Genomic DNA, 13,823 nt, shown 5'->3' with positions numbered 1-13,823 from the left:
ACAGAACTTGTCCTGGAAATGTATATGTTAATGCAAATAAAAAACTTATCATGGACAGTACTCAGTTATTTTGTTGCAAGTGCACTAATATTTCTACAATCACCTGAAGTATGGCTATGTGCAAAATTTACCACATTAGTTTAGACATCCTTTTATATGCTGCCCCCCCCCCCACCTTTTTTTTTTTAAAGAGGATTCTATCTCACCTTATCTAAGGAAGTGGCCAGGAGTCACAAAACTGTTCTGGTGTTTCATCAAGCAAACCAATCAATTTATTAACTGTGAATGAATGGCAATGCAGATGCACATCCAGTAAAGCATGTGGTAATCATGCATCACAGAGCACTAGGTGTGTATAAGTCTGAAGTTCCACTTGTCTAGGGATTGATGCGAGTTCTTGTATGTACTCAGTAAAGCAGTCTATCATATGTCAATGCTATATTAAAATGGTGAATAAATAAATATAAGATGCAATTAATGAAAACGTAGGAGTGTATTAGTGTTTATTTCAAACAAGTACAGTCTGACAATTTAAATATATAAACAGCTGTGTCATAGGGTAACAAAGGTGGATGAGATGTTCTGAAGTGGACGGCCCTTGCTCAGATGAAGTATAGACGAGGTTTCCATTTTCAGAATTAATCATCAATAATAGGAGGGGGTGCCAGATGTAACTGGAAGTTCTCATTCTGAAAAACACTGCTTGATGCAACACCCCCATAGGATGGATGATATGATAAGGATTTTTCTGGGCTCTGAGAACGGCATAGTTCTGTCAGTAAAGCCAGCTGCAAGACATAAAAAGAAAATACATGCAGTGAATTAACCAGTATTATTCCAAAATGACGATAAGAACTCATTGATGGAGCAGCATTGACTGTGGGAAGGTAAGAGTAGTCTGCTGTAAGTTACACATACCTACACATCCTTGTTCTCTTCACTTGCCCCTACTCTTTTTTATGTCTTTCAGGTCTTCAAGAAATCAAGCAAATTGCGCTGTAGTTTATTTGCAATTGTATAACTACCGTTATGGTTTAAAAATTGACATTTACAATGCCAGGCGGGGAGTATGCTGTTACACAGTTAATATTTATGTTAATGTACATGAGAATTCATATAGTTTATTTTTTGTACCATTTCCTATGGACATTTCTATAGTTAGTTATGCTGCCATCCAGTGGCCTTATTTGGTAATGCATTTGTTTTATATTACCTCCCTGAGATCTATGACACAGTTCCTTTGTATATGAAGCTCCTCCCTTCTTCTTGAGTTCAGCACTTCCTGTGTCATGGAGGCAGCTAACAGACCACATGTAACAGGGACACATGTATTCTGCATAGTACGCTACAGAAAGTATCATCTTTTGACCGCATAATACTGGAAACCATTCATTCTGCTGTATCCTGTTGTCACATGTACAGAATAAAGCAACTTCTGGATGAACACAGTATTGGTGAGTTCAAGCTATCTGATAAGGATTGCCCACAGTGATTATATCTGCTTATACAGGCTAGGCAGAGAGGTCTCACAAGGGATAAATCGCTATCACAACAATCTGAGTCAGAAAAGCACTTCTGGAAGAATGGGCAAACATTCCCATAGACACACCTAAACCTTGTGGACAGCCTTCCCAGAAGAGTTGAATCTGTTATAGCTGCAAAGGGAGGGCCAACTCAATATTGAACCCTACGGACTAAGACTGGGATTCCATTAAAATTCATGTGCGCGTAAAGGCATGTGTCCCAATACCTTTGGCAATATAGTGTATGTATACTGAAATCTCAATGTCATTAGGGTTTCTGTGCAATTTCAGTATAAGTGGGATTTTGGCTCTCTCTCTCGCTCTCCACAACTGTCTCCAATTGACTTTAATGTAAACTCACATCTCATTGACTTAAATGCCAAATCGCCTTCCATTGACTTAAATGCAAAAACACCTCCCCTTGACTCCAATGCAAAAACGCCTGTCAATAGCAATCCTATGTGAACACTTACTGTATCTCCGCATGTCACTCTACTCTATCACTTGCAAGTCTGAAACGCACCGCTGCAAACTTGCACAGGACCCTTTTCGAAATGGCACTCAATATAATGCATGTGGATTGCATCTGTGTGAACTACCTCAATAGGGACACATAATATCTAGTGTGTCATGCGAATCTGTGAGTTTGAAAATGCATATCTGTGAACCAGTTTTGGGACTGCAGCAGAATCCCTGTGATTGCAAACCGCAGTTTCAGGTGCCATTATCATTATAAATGGAACCTAAAACGTGGTATGGTTTTGCCGTGATTGTTGTGTGGCAAATTGCATTGACAGAAGTTTGTTGCACAAAAGAAGCTCCTGCTCCTTCTTGGGTGACAAGCTTCAGCAGATGCGATATGCTGTGCAGTAAATCGCGCGACATTTACGGCAAAACCGCACCACGTTTCAGGTGCCATTGAAAATAATGACACCCGAACCTGCATCTTTTCATTTTATTACATTTTGAGATTGTGGGCAGAATCGCAGCAAATCTACCGTAATCCCAAAATGCCCAGATGTGAGCGGAGCGTAATGGAGCGGACACCAGAGCTTGATTTGGCTGCTTGCAGGAGCTAGCACTGAGCACCCAAGTGTTTCCATGTGCAAGGGCGACCTTATTGGGGCTGGAAACTTATTTACTTGCTCAGCAGATATGATTCTGCTGAGCGTTAAAAGAGCCCAAGACTCCCCTTTCCTGACAAGCACCCAATCGGTGCTCATTACACTGCATAGTCTCTCCCCTCCATGCTATTCCATGGGTGCAGTGCTGGAGACAGGCAGGGAGGTGAGTAGGAGATAAACATTAAAAGTTTAAGTGGCCATAAACCCACTTTTGTTTTTAAAAGCCGCAGACATTCCTAATAGCACCTCAGATTTAAATTCAGTTTTGGTAAAATATTTTTTTTTGTTATCAGGACAAGTAGATTGCCATGAGGGACAAGTATATTGGGACCCCAATTTAGTACATTGGACAAGTATTTTTTTTTTTTTAATTTTCACACCCCTGGCTTTGGTCAGCCCATTCACTGTTGGTCTGAATAATGTGTCCGCCTGAAACCTGGACACATTATTCAGATAGGAATGTGGCTCTTCAATGATGTCATTATGGGGGTGCAGACTGCTCCTGTGTGACACCCACCAGAGGGGTGACACCAAGGCTGAAACAGGGGGGCATCCCCATTGCAAGGGGTGCCACTGTCAGAAATCCTGGGAACAGAATGTGGGTCTTCCACCAGCCATTCCAACCCGACAACCAACCTCGCCACGCCCCTGGGACCCTGCTTTCCCCTCCCCATTGCCAGTTCCTGGACTACCCAGTGTCACCACCCCCTTCTCCTAAACGATCGGGGGTTTTGCGGCATCACTGAGGGAGAGCAAGCAGCAGAGCAAAGCACCTGCCCTTCAGTGTCAGTTGTGTGAAGAGAGCACGAAGGAGGTCACTGTCATGTGCAAGCAGCGCAACTTCTACTGTAAGCCCTGCCTCCTCCGCTGTCAACTGTCCCCGGGACCACTGGAAAACACAGCTTGGTACCGCTCGCCCAACTACAAGAGAACCACAGCATGTACTGTGTCTTTGTGCAGTGCAAGACCCCATGTGCTGAAGGATTGCAGGCACCACTGCCACAAGTTCAAGGCTTTGGGGGCCATGTGAAGCTGCACAAGGTGAGGGGGGCAGAGGGTGGCATGGGTAAGTTCCAAAAGATAAGGGAGGGAGGAGAAGCTGCACAAGATGAGGTGAAAGGGGATACACAAGTTTGGAAGGGAGGAGCACAAGGTGAGGGAGGCCTGGGGGAGATGAAGAAGCTGCACAAGGTGATGGGGGTGCACAGGATATGGGAGGGAAGGGAAGCTGCACAAGGTGGTGTTGGGTGTACTAGATATGGGAGGGAGGGGAAGCTGCAGAGGGCAATCGGCATAATAAGAAGTTTCCCCCTATAACAGGTTTTTTTATTGTCAATCTTTTCAGCCAGCCTATAACCCTGATGTAACAGCACGCTGTAAGTTAGGGGGCGCAAATTACTTTCCTTGCCTAGGAGCTGACAACCCATGTTGCGTTCCTAACTGGCTCCTAACTTTTTTAGCTGGCTCTTAGATTAAAAGCAGATTTGTCAATCCCTGGAGAAGATGGTCTAAGACTGGCAGAACAGGCATACCTTTCTTGAGGGGGAAAAAACTCTTACCCTATGATCTCCTTAATATACTTATCTAAAAAAGGACCAAACGGGTGTTCTCCTTCAAATGGCAGATAGTCTACGCTTTTAGTGCAAGGGTGTTCTGCTGACCAGCATTCAAATTAAAAAAAATCTCCTTAGAGAGAGGGCTTATCCTGGGGATCTGACAGAGCATATTCACTATTTTCGCCATTTTTTCAGTAGTGTAAGCTCACAGCTAAAAGTTCCAGTTGGTGTACATAACTATTTGTTAAGATGGAGCTAGGGTCTTAGGCCATGAGGGTCTGGCAAACAGCCATAGGATCAATTGCAAGTTGCATGGCAGAGCCTGTCAGGAAAAAAAAGTGCCTTAAAGAGGAACTCTAATTTATTTAAACACAGAATTATCCTCTACAAGGACCATAAGCATCCTGACAAAGACAGGATCCACTACAGGGACTACACATGAAGCTCTCCTGAATAGGATATTGCTGAGCAGGAAATGTCTTTGAGGGCTTAGGAAATTGCAGAGTCCCAATGCAGGTGACCTTTGGGAGACCAGATGCAGGTAGTTCTAACTCTAACAAAGTGTGTACAGAGTCAGTAAAGGTAACCATAATATTCTTAAACTTGGGTGACATTTCAGATGAAGGTGACTCATCCTGATCCAATTCCTCAGAAGCAGAGTGGGGATCTTCTCAATCTACCTCCTCTTCAGGCAGTGTATCTTCAGCTAAAGCAAAGTCAGAGATCGATCCAGTAGGGGAGAGTTCCCTTGTGACCCCAATTATCTAAGGCCTCTAAAGAACCAAAATTCTGCCCATGAAATTAAACACTGTGGCAGAACATTTCCTCCTAGATAAGTGAGCAAGACTGAGTGGCCAAAAGGGCAAAAGGAATGCCTAGAGGAAGCCAGGGAAAAGCAGACTGGGGGCAACTGTCCAAACATAGGGAATTAGGGCCATGTCAAGATAGAGAAATCATGTGCTGGGTCTGACCTAACAAGGCCATCTGCTCCCTTACCACTGCATGTTATGTGCGTTGCAAAAGTTCCCCCAAAGGGGTACTCATTATCTCTGCTGCTGTGCAGAGGCATGGTTTAAGCCTTCTGTGACAGGCACTGTAGGCTTCTGCACCCAGACAGGCTTCCAGGGATTGTTGTATTGCACTGTGGAAGAACCCCTTATTTATGTTGCCTCCTGGATGAAAGCAGAACCAGAGAAGGAAAATGGCATGCTCATGCTCACTGAAGCAGCCAAGAATGAGGCTGCACAGGCACAGTAACACCAGATGTGTCAGACTTCCATCCAAGAAACAGCATTTTACTTCCTATATTCTTCTTTCATCAGTTCAACAATTAACAAAACAGTAAGTTAAAGGACAACAAAAGTTTTAATAATCAAGGGGATAGATTTTTCAGAGCTTATTTGTAAAATTCATTACTGAAAAAAGTTCCTGCACAAATACTGCACCTAATTGTCCACTTAAAAAATATTGTACCATACATATGCTGGATTATGGCTTAAAATCATCCCTGCAAAACAAAGTACCCGGCAATCCAAATGTTTGGTAAAGCATAATGAAGCAAAAACTGATGTGTTGTTACCACTACTAACAGGGATCAAATTTGAATAAAGCTCATAGACTGCGTGAAATGAGACCTTGCAGCAGCTCACAGAAACTCATAAACCTGAACATAAACACTATCAGCCATACCAGATTAGCTATTCAGGATTTGATAGTTAAATATAGTTATTAAACAGGTCAAATGTCTAAATTTAAAATTGACGGGTTGTCTAGAGATGCTTACAGTGTACAGCCACACTGTGATTGAGCAGCTGCTTAGCAAACTATAGACACAAGCGGCTACAGGTACAAGTACATGCTAAAAGAACTGCAGCACTTTTGACAAGTGGCTAATTGAAAGGAACATGCAAATATACATGACACGTGCAAAGAAATACCTGTTGTTCCTGTCACAAATCTTATGGGCTGATAATTTTATATGCTCTCTACCTCTGCTCTTTTCTTATCTTACATTGTTCCTAGCTATTTCTGGAGACTACAGAATACTTCCCCCTATGTTGTGGAGAATGGAATAGTGGGTATTATGTAGTCCTGTCCTAGGATGACATTTCTTCTCCCTAGATACAATATCATCACTCTAGGACATGAAACGTGTTATTAGCAGGATTTTCAGCGGAACCTATAGGAAAAAAAAAGCCTGATAAAAGAAAACGAATGCAGACATAATATGTAAGACTGGTAAGATGCAATATATTACATTTTGTTCCTGGATTTAGATACACTGCTGTTTTTGGCAGTAGAAGGTGAAGAAAATATGTGGTACTTCTGGGTACGGGGGACCATGTGGCTCGCTCAGTAATGGGCAAGCACTTGCAAATCAGCAGTGTCACACAGAGAAACCCCAGCTTTTTGTAAGCTTCAACTATTGCAACTTGTAACTTACATAGGACTTCTCCTTTCTTCCAGCAGTTAACAAAGTGATGATGGGAAGTGAAAGCAATTTAGCTAAATGCTGCTGAGGAAGTCTAAAGTTAATGTGAACCTAACGGTTTGACCAGTGTGGGCAAAGCGCAGATTCTCTTTAACTACTATTGCAGCTTAAAGTGGAATTCCAGTTTGACCAGGCCATTTTTCGCGATACAGCGCTGTATTATTTTAACTGACAAGTGCACGGTCTTGCAACGCTGCACCCAAATTAAATTTATGTCCTTTTTTTCCCCACAAATGGAGCTTTCTTTCAGTGGTACTTGATCGCCTGTACAGTTTTTATTTTTCGTGCTATAAACAAAAAATGGCCGACAATTTAGAAAAAAAAAACAATATTTTTTACTTTTTGCTATAAAACATATCCAGTAAAAAATTTAAAAAATCAAATTTCATCATAAATTTAGGCCAAATTATATTCTTCTACATGTCTTTGCAAAAAAAAAAAAATCCCAATACGTGCAAAATTAATTGGTTTATGTGAAAGTTATAGCATCTACAAATGGCGGTATATATACTGGAATTTTTTTAACATTTTTTTTTTAATACTCGTAATGGCGGCAATCGGTGACTTATTGTGGAACTGCGGTGGGCATTCTGACACTGGGAGGAACTGACTAACTGCCCCTGCCATCCCCACTGACATGAATACAGTGATCCATGCTAATAAAAAGCACTGACACTGTACTAATGACACTGGGCAGGAAAGAGTTAACATCTGGGGTGATCAAAGGGTTAACGGTGTGCTGTTTTAATGTGTGTGCTTTACTGTGTAAGCACGCTGCTTTGTATTGCTCCGTTATGCAGAGCAATACAAATTAGCGTGCTGGAGCTGACAGGGGAGAGATCTCGATTGTTTACATACAGACTTCTCCTCTGTCACTGTTCATCGGTGATCGCCAGGTGCTGGTGGTGAATCTCCGGCTGGGACCCAGTGATAGACAGCTGAAGCTGCCAATGGCGGTGCGGGTAGGGCAGTGTGCACGCACGCCCCCTACCCGGAAATATAAAATCACGCATTATATATCAAATAACCATGCAGCGCTAATACGTACAATGATGCATGCAAATAAACATTTGGTGCAGGTGATAACTAGTGAACACTATTAAATATTAAAAAAGGATTATCTAAAAAGTCCAGAAATAGTAATGCTGGTGAATATAAATCTTTCAACAAGAGTGTTCTTGCGGTGCATAGTATATAGCAATCTCAGGACAAAAAGGTGACACAATATGTGACTTCTGTGACCATATTCCTCCCGCAGAAATGAGTGTAGATTGCACTAACCAGAGAGCGCAATCTTAATGCGCATTTGAGTGTTAACCAACTCCTGGTCATCCGGCTACTGCAAGCTGGAACTGGATCACAGAGTGGTCATCTGGCCTGTATCAGCTGGGCAAACATCACAACCTCAGGGACACCAGATGTCAGAGGACGTGTAGTCGTCTCACCACTGGGGGGAGTCTAGCCAATCCTGATGTGGCCACCAGATCATCCCAATAAGCATGTGTAGTGAGCAGCTGGTGTCAGAGGATTCCAAAATGGCCGCCGGCCGTCCACAGGGGCCATGCAGTGTGACGTCACAGGGTATGCAGCACCTCCCTAACGCGTTTTGTGCGATGGCACGTTATCCTATAAAATCACGCATATATACTTGATTTTGAGAAGCCCTGCTGCCCTGTAGCAGAAGTTCTGCTATAGGGCAGTCGGGAAGCAGTTAAAGGATGAAAAAAAAAAGATTAAAAACATTTATTTCTTTTAATTGTTTAAGGCCCCTTTATATGGATGTAATCTGTTAAGTCATATTTTCTCAAAGAAAAAACAAATTCAGTTTACATCAGTTTGTGCATCCATCTTCAGTTCAGTTGACATCAGTTTGCACTTCAGTTCAGTTACGTTTACATCAGTCTCTATCTCAGTTCACATCAGTCTACATCTGTTTTTTTCTTACTTGTTGCAGAGACCAATCGGAGCGGACAACAGTAAAAGCAAAAAATGTTGCCTAAAATTGGACATAAATGGAATGGATGGCAACTGTTGACATTCATTTACACCCATTATGTTCCAATGGATCTGGACCTTGGCTGTTCCGTTAAAAAAAGCTAACCTGAATGAACATGAATGTAGGCGCATGTAAACAGATGATCATCTGTTTACATCCACCCACCCACCCATAGACATACATTGTGGTTCAGTCTGGATCTGTCCGAAAAACTGATAGACAGATCTAGACTTAAAAAACATGTTTATATTCACTTCAAAAATAAAATCGTTTATGGCAATTCTAATCCTAACACTTTTGAACACTCAGCAAAACTTTCTTAAGCAGAGTAAAGTGACTTGTTACTGTACCCGTGAGGTTCCTTTATAAAGACGGCAGATTTCATTGAATGCCTGCAGCTGTTGTGGGTCGAGGACGGAATCAGAGCTTGACTGGAAAAAAAAATAACAAAAACACATAATATTAGCAGAAACAGCTGCTGCTCTGATAGAGAAGCAAGGAAATGCTACAGCTAAAATATTCATTTATTTGATCCTGATTAATTAGCACTCAGCTGGGGCTGAACTATATTCCTTAGTCAGAAATGCAAAATCTAATCCACTGTTTAGGCCAAGACAGATTTCAGAATTTAAAGCTCAGAACCATGCTGTTAGAACAATACAATGGGCTTCATACATAGTGGTGGAAGGAAAAGTGTAGGTGAAAGCCAAAGTAACCAATCATAGCCTTTCTTTCATTTTAAAACCTGCTTTCTGTAGCATACATCTAAATGGAATATTCCTACACGTATTGGCCACTTCAATACCAGCCTACATAAACGTCTTTATTATTAGGCCATTTTTCAGTGTTGTGATGGTTTGACTGAAAATTACTGTCATACATCAATGTAACCAAATGAATTTTATATCATTTTTCTCAGAGGAGATACAGGATTTCAGCTTTATAGGAGAGGAGGGGGAGGTTAAAAGATTTTAAAAATGTTCACCGCAGCCTTTGATCTGGAACCAATGGAGGAATGACTTCATTAGTTCCTCCTCCTTCCCCTTTTAACTTTGTTAGAGAAGGGGAGGGGTGTGTGTCACAGATGTAAACACTACACTGTTTACATCATGTGATCACTTATCAGTCATCATAGCGATCATGTTTTGCAGAGCCACTCAGACTGGCTCTGTTCACAGTGTCTGTAAATGAAGCCTTCAGAGGATGGCTCAGTTTACAGATGTCAATGGACACACTTGCTGCCTGAGGGCTATTACAAGAAGGATGTCCATAAACAGTACTTCAGAGACAGACTCCTACCAACCCGCAGTTTTTTTTTTTACAATACAGTTGTAGGAATATGGTTAAACCCACTCTGTCACCAACAACATGTAATTAAATATAAAGCAGCCTTTAAAGCTGAATCATAATACTTAAGTGTCTTGTTCATGCCTCTGATTTTTGCCCCTTGCACAGCTACATTGGCCAAAGATACTTTGAACACTTTCAGGTTCGCTGGATGCATGAATCCCCCACTGAGTGTTGTGATTCCACCAACCAGCCACTGCATCACTACAGATCTGTAAGAAAAGAATACTGAAGTAGCAGCCAGTAGGTGGAACTACAGAGCACAACTGGGGATAGGTATGCAGGTATCCAACGCACTCAGAAATGTCAGTTGTTGAAGACTCTAAGTGTACAATCCAAACGCACAAGTTCCTGCGTTAAAAATAGCTGTGTGTATGCTGCAGTGACCGTCTGCTACAACCGAACAGAATCAGCAAGAGAGAATGTCACCAGCACACCGAGGATCACCAATATGAGTCCAAAAGTGGGGTCACGTGCCTGATGAAGGGGTCCTGCGAGACTCCGAAACATTGCCTTGCTGTAACTATGTGATTGTTTATTAAAACTTTTGGACCCATATTGGTGATCCTCGGTGTGCTGGTGACACATTCTCCCTTGTTGAAGACTCTTTCGCTGTTGTAGCTCTGTAATGTAAGCCTAATGACCTGTGAAATAGGTGGAAAGACATGTATTATGACTCTTCTTTTACAGAACTGCTTTAAGGACACCTGAGAGCTGTTGTTCAAACAAACACTAGAAAAAGAATAAAGCATGATCAAAGTGAGCCTCGACCATAAAATAACACAAGCTTTTCGAATCTTTGAAATTACTGACCAACTGGGCTTTCACACACTAAAGTCTCAAGTGTGTACAGACAGTAGTGAAGGAAAAAAAGAAACAACTAAAAAACAAAAAACACCCAGCAGGCAGCATGTCTTTGATGAATCCTGTCAATTATAGTAGTCAGAAAAGGAAGAGCAGACTTGTTCAAGCTTACAGGAAGTTCAAAACTACTCAAATAGCATCTCTTTATAATACAGACATGCAGAAGGGCATTTCTGGAGGAAGAAAATGTTGAATACAGAAGATTCTCTGATGTGCAATCAACAGATCATGGAATCACCAAAGCTGGACTGGCTGGAGACAAACACTGCATGCTCTGATATTAGTGTACCTAAGAAAGTGACCATTATTGTATACTAATAAATGGCCAGTGTGGATGGGCATTTGTTCACTTCAGACAGATCTTGCACTCCTATATAAGTCTACGGGAATGCAATACCTGTTTGAAGCAGGTGAAATACAGATAGATACAGATCAGAAGGAGGCCGAATACCTTTTAATTAACTTAGAATGATCTCAGAAGTGCCCCACACTGATGCAAGCCAAAATCTTGCTGACACAGGCCCAATGTAGGTAACATCTAATGTAGCAGGTAATAGCTCTTCAGAGTGTGACCATTCTCTTTCCTGTGGCCAAAGGGGCCTACGCTTGGATTATTTTAATCTGTTGCTACTAGGTTTAAAGAGTATCTAAGCCCAAAAACAAAAATGTTACGTCTTGAAAATTATTAGTCCTAAAATTTAGAGCTGGCAATACGTTTCTTTTATTCTGTTTTTTCACCTGGTGATGCTGTCAGTAACACTCTCCCTAGAGTGACAACGCTCATTCACTACACTGTATCACTTAAGGAGTAGCCTTGTCACCCTAGGTTTTGCTCTTAACTTGGATTACAAACCCCCCCCCCCCTCCTCATATCCATTACATAGAGAGGAGTTTTTGTAGTTCACAAAAACAGCATGAAAAGCTGTTAACATTGCTTGTAATGTCACTTCACAGATCTTATACTCTGGCATGAAAAGGTATGTTTCTGCACTTGAAAAACAAAATTGAATGCAGCCACCATATCCAAGGACTGGTAAGCTGCAATATATTATATTTTGATCCTGGGTTTAGTTACCTTTAAACCACCTGCAAGCGCTCAGATCAATGGCAACTCAACACAATCAATGTGCTGCTATCACACAACTGTCAAGAGATGAAAATTGCTGCTTGAAGTTAACTTAAAGCTGCCCATACATACTGTAACTTTCTGGCATTTCACAACCAGGTTTTGATTACATAAGAAGTCCAAATCAATATAACCTACCACCATTGTTGGATTTTTAGACACATATAATACTGCTTCTAGTGTCTTGAGGCGATTATGAATGAAAGAGCCATTGAAATAAAAAATGAAGTGTGATTTTATTCTATCACACAATGGTGTCAAATAAACAATGTAAAGCGTATTATGAACAGTTCCATGTAGATAAAACTATTGTAAAAATGACAAGCGAAAGTTCAAAGAAAAAGTCACCATTATCTGTCATGGCTGTTCTGTCCTTGCCATGTGCGATACTCCATGCTGTCCTTCTCAATGACTTTGTGAAGAAGGAGAAGCCGGATGTGACTATATTGTAACCGGAAGTGATCTCAGTATGCACCTGTTGCAGCTTCTCAGCCGTGTGTATGCAAGTCATGTAGCCCGTAAGTGTGTGTGTGAGTGAGTGTCTCTCTGTCCGTTATCCGATGGTCTTTTATGAGGCAAATGTACGTCATAGTTAGTGATCTTAATACCTTCTATGGAAAGTATTACTGCTTAGCAAAGCCATTTCATATAAGGAAAAGATGCTATACATATGATGTTTGATGGACAGGAACATATGTATGCTGATATACCAATGATGTAACCCTCAGCTATATATAAAGAACAGTATAGCTTAAGAACATATCAATGTATAATCACTAAACTATATATGTATCAATGTTAGAAACGTATACTAAATACTCACAGATACTATTAAAATACATACTGTAATAGTAAGTCACTTCTAATAACCTTGACATAACTAACAAATACTTTTAACCAACTATCTCTAAATATAGTCTACTCAACTTTCAACTGGTATATACTATTTCAGCTTAACTTGTATATCTTTTGGTCTCAGCTATAATTGAAGAATAGTAAATACTACCATTTGTCAAAGACCACTTACACATATTAATATTAATTATGACTAATCATAAAAACCAAATATTTTGCAAGCTTGCCATCAATATAAGTGCCGAATCATAATTTAGATTTAACAACCATCCATGTAACAGAAATATATTCACTGTTGCTGGTAGGTTGCCTTGATCCATTCACTTGTTTATGCAATCCAAAGCCAAAATAAATTAATTTTCTGGCCTTTCGACCAGCTTTGGATTACAAAAACAGACCGGATCAACATAGCCTACTACCATCCCTTTAACAAATGTATTAACTGTTGCCGGTAGGTTGCCTTGATACATTCAATTGTCTATGCAATCCAAAGCCAAAAGAAAATAGTTGAAATGGCTAGAAAAGTGCTGTATGTAGTCTTACCCTAATGCTGCCCATATGCACAGTAATTTTTTGGCCTTTCAACCAGCTTTGGATTACAAAAACAAACTGGATCAACATAGCCTACAACCATCCCTGTAACAGAAATATATTAACTGTTGCCGGTAGGTTGCCTTGATCCGTTCAACTGTCTATGCAATCCAAAGCCAAAAGAAAATAGTTGAAGAGGCTAGAAAATTGCTGTGCGCATAGCCAGCATAGATCTGCACTGTGGACTGACTTTGACAGCACTCTATCCATAGAGAGGTGGTGGCTGGGATATTGGAATGGGACTTATTTGTAGGAAGTCAACCCCAAAAATTAAAATGTACCAGTAGCTGATCCAACCCAACAGCAGTCAATAAAAACTGAAATAGCAGCTGTAGATACACTTTTACTTA

General features: G+C 40.9%; 1 protein-coding gene across 3 annotated transcripts in view; it reads right to left on the bottom strand.

Annotated features, from left to right (window-relative positions):
• Positions 1 to 486: 486 nt before the first annotated feature.
• The window catches only part of VPS8 (VPS8 subunit of CORVET complex), a 300,342-nt gene continuing 287,005 nt past the window's right edge, over positions 487 to 13,823 (bottom strand). For all 3 annotated transcript variants that reach the window (XM_089671617.1, XM_089671621.1, XM_089671618.1), the window contains 2 exons: positions 9,041 to 9,121; positions 487 to 788 (listed from right to left, as the gene is read on the bottom strand). In XM_089671617.1, coding sequence (XP_089527743.1) covers positions 639 to 788; positions 9,041 to 9,121 — 231 coding nt within the window. In that variant the 3' untranslated portion in view covers positions 487 to 638. The remainder of the gene's footprint in view (positions 789 to 9,040; positions 9,122 to 13,823) is intronic.

The sequence above is a fragment of the Staurois parvus genome, unplaced genomic scaffold (assembly GCF_062004578.1).
Source record: "Staurois parvus isolate SC_StPar_1 unplaced genomic scaffold, SC_StPar_1.0 ptg000011l, whole genome shotgun sequence".
Lineage (NCBI taxonomy): Eukaryota > Metazoa > Chordata > Amphibia > Anura > Ranidae > Staurois > Staurois parvus.
Note: the sequence above shows the minus strand (reverse complement) of the source record. Positions and strands in the feature narration are given on the sequence as shown.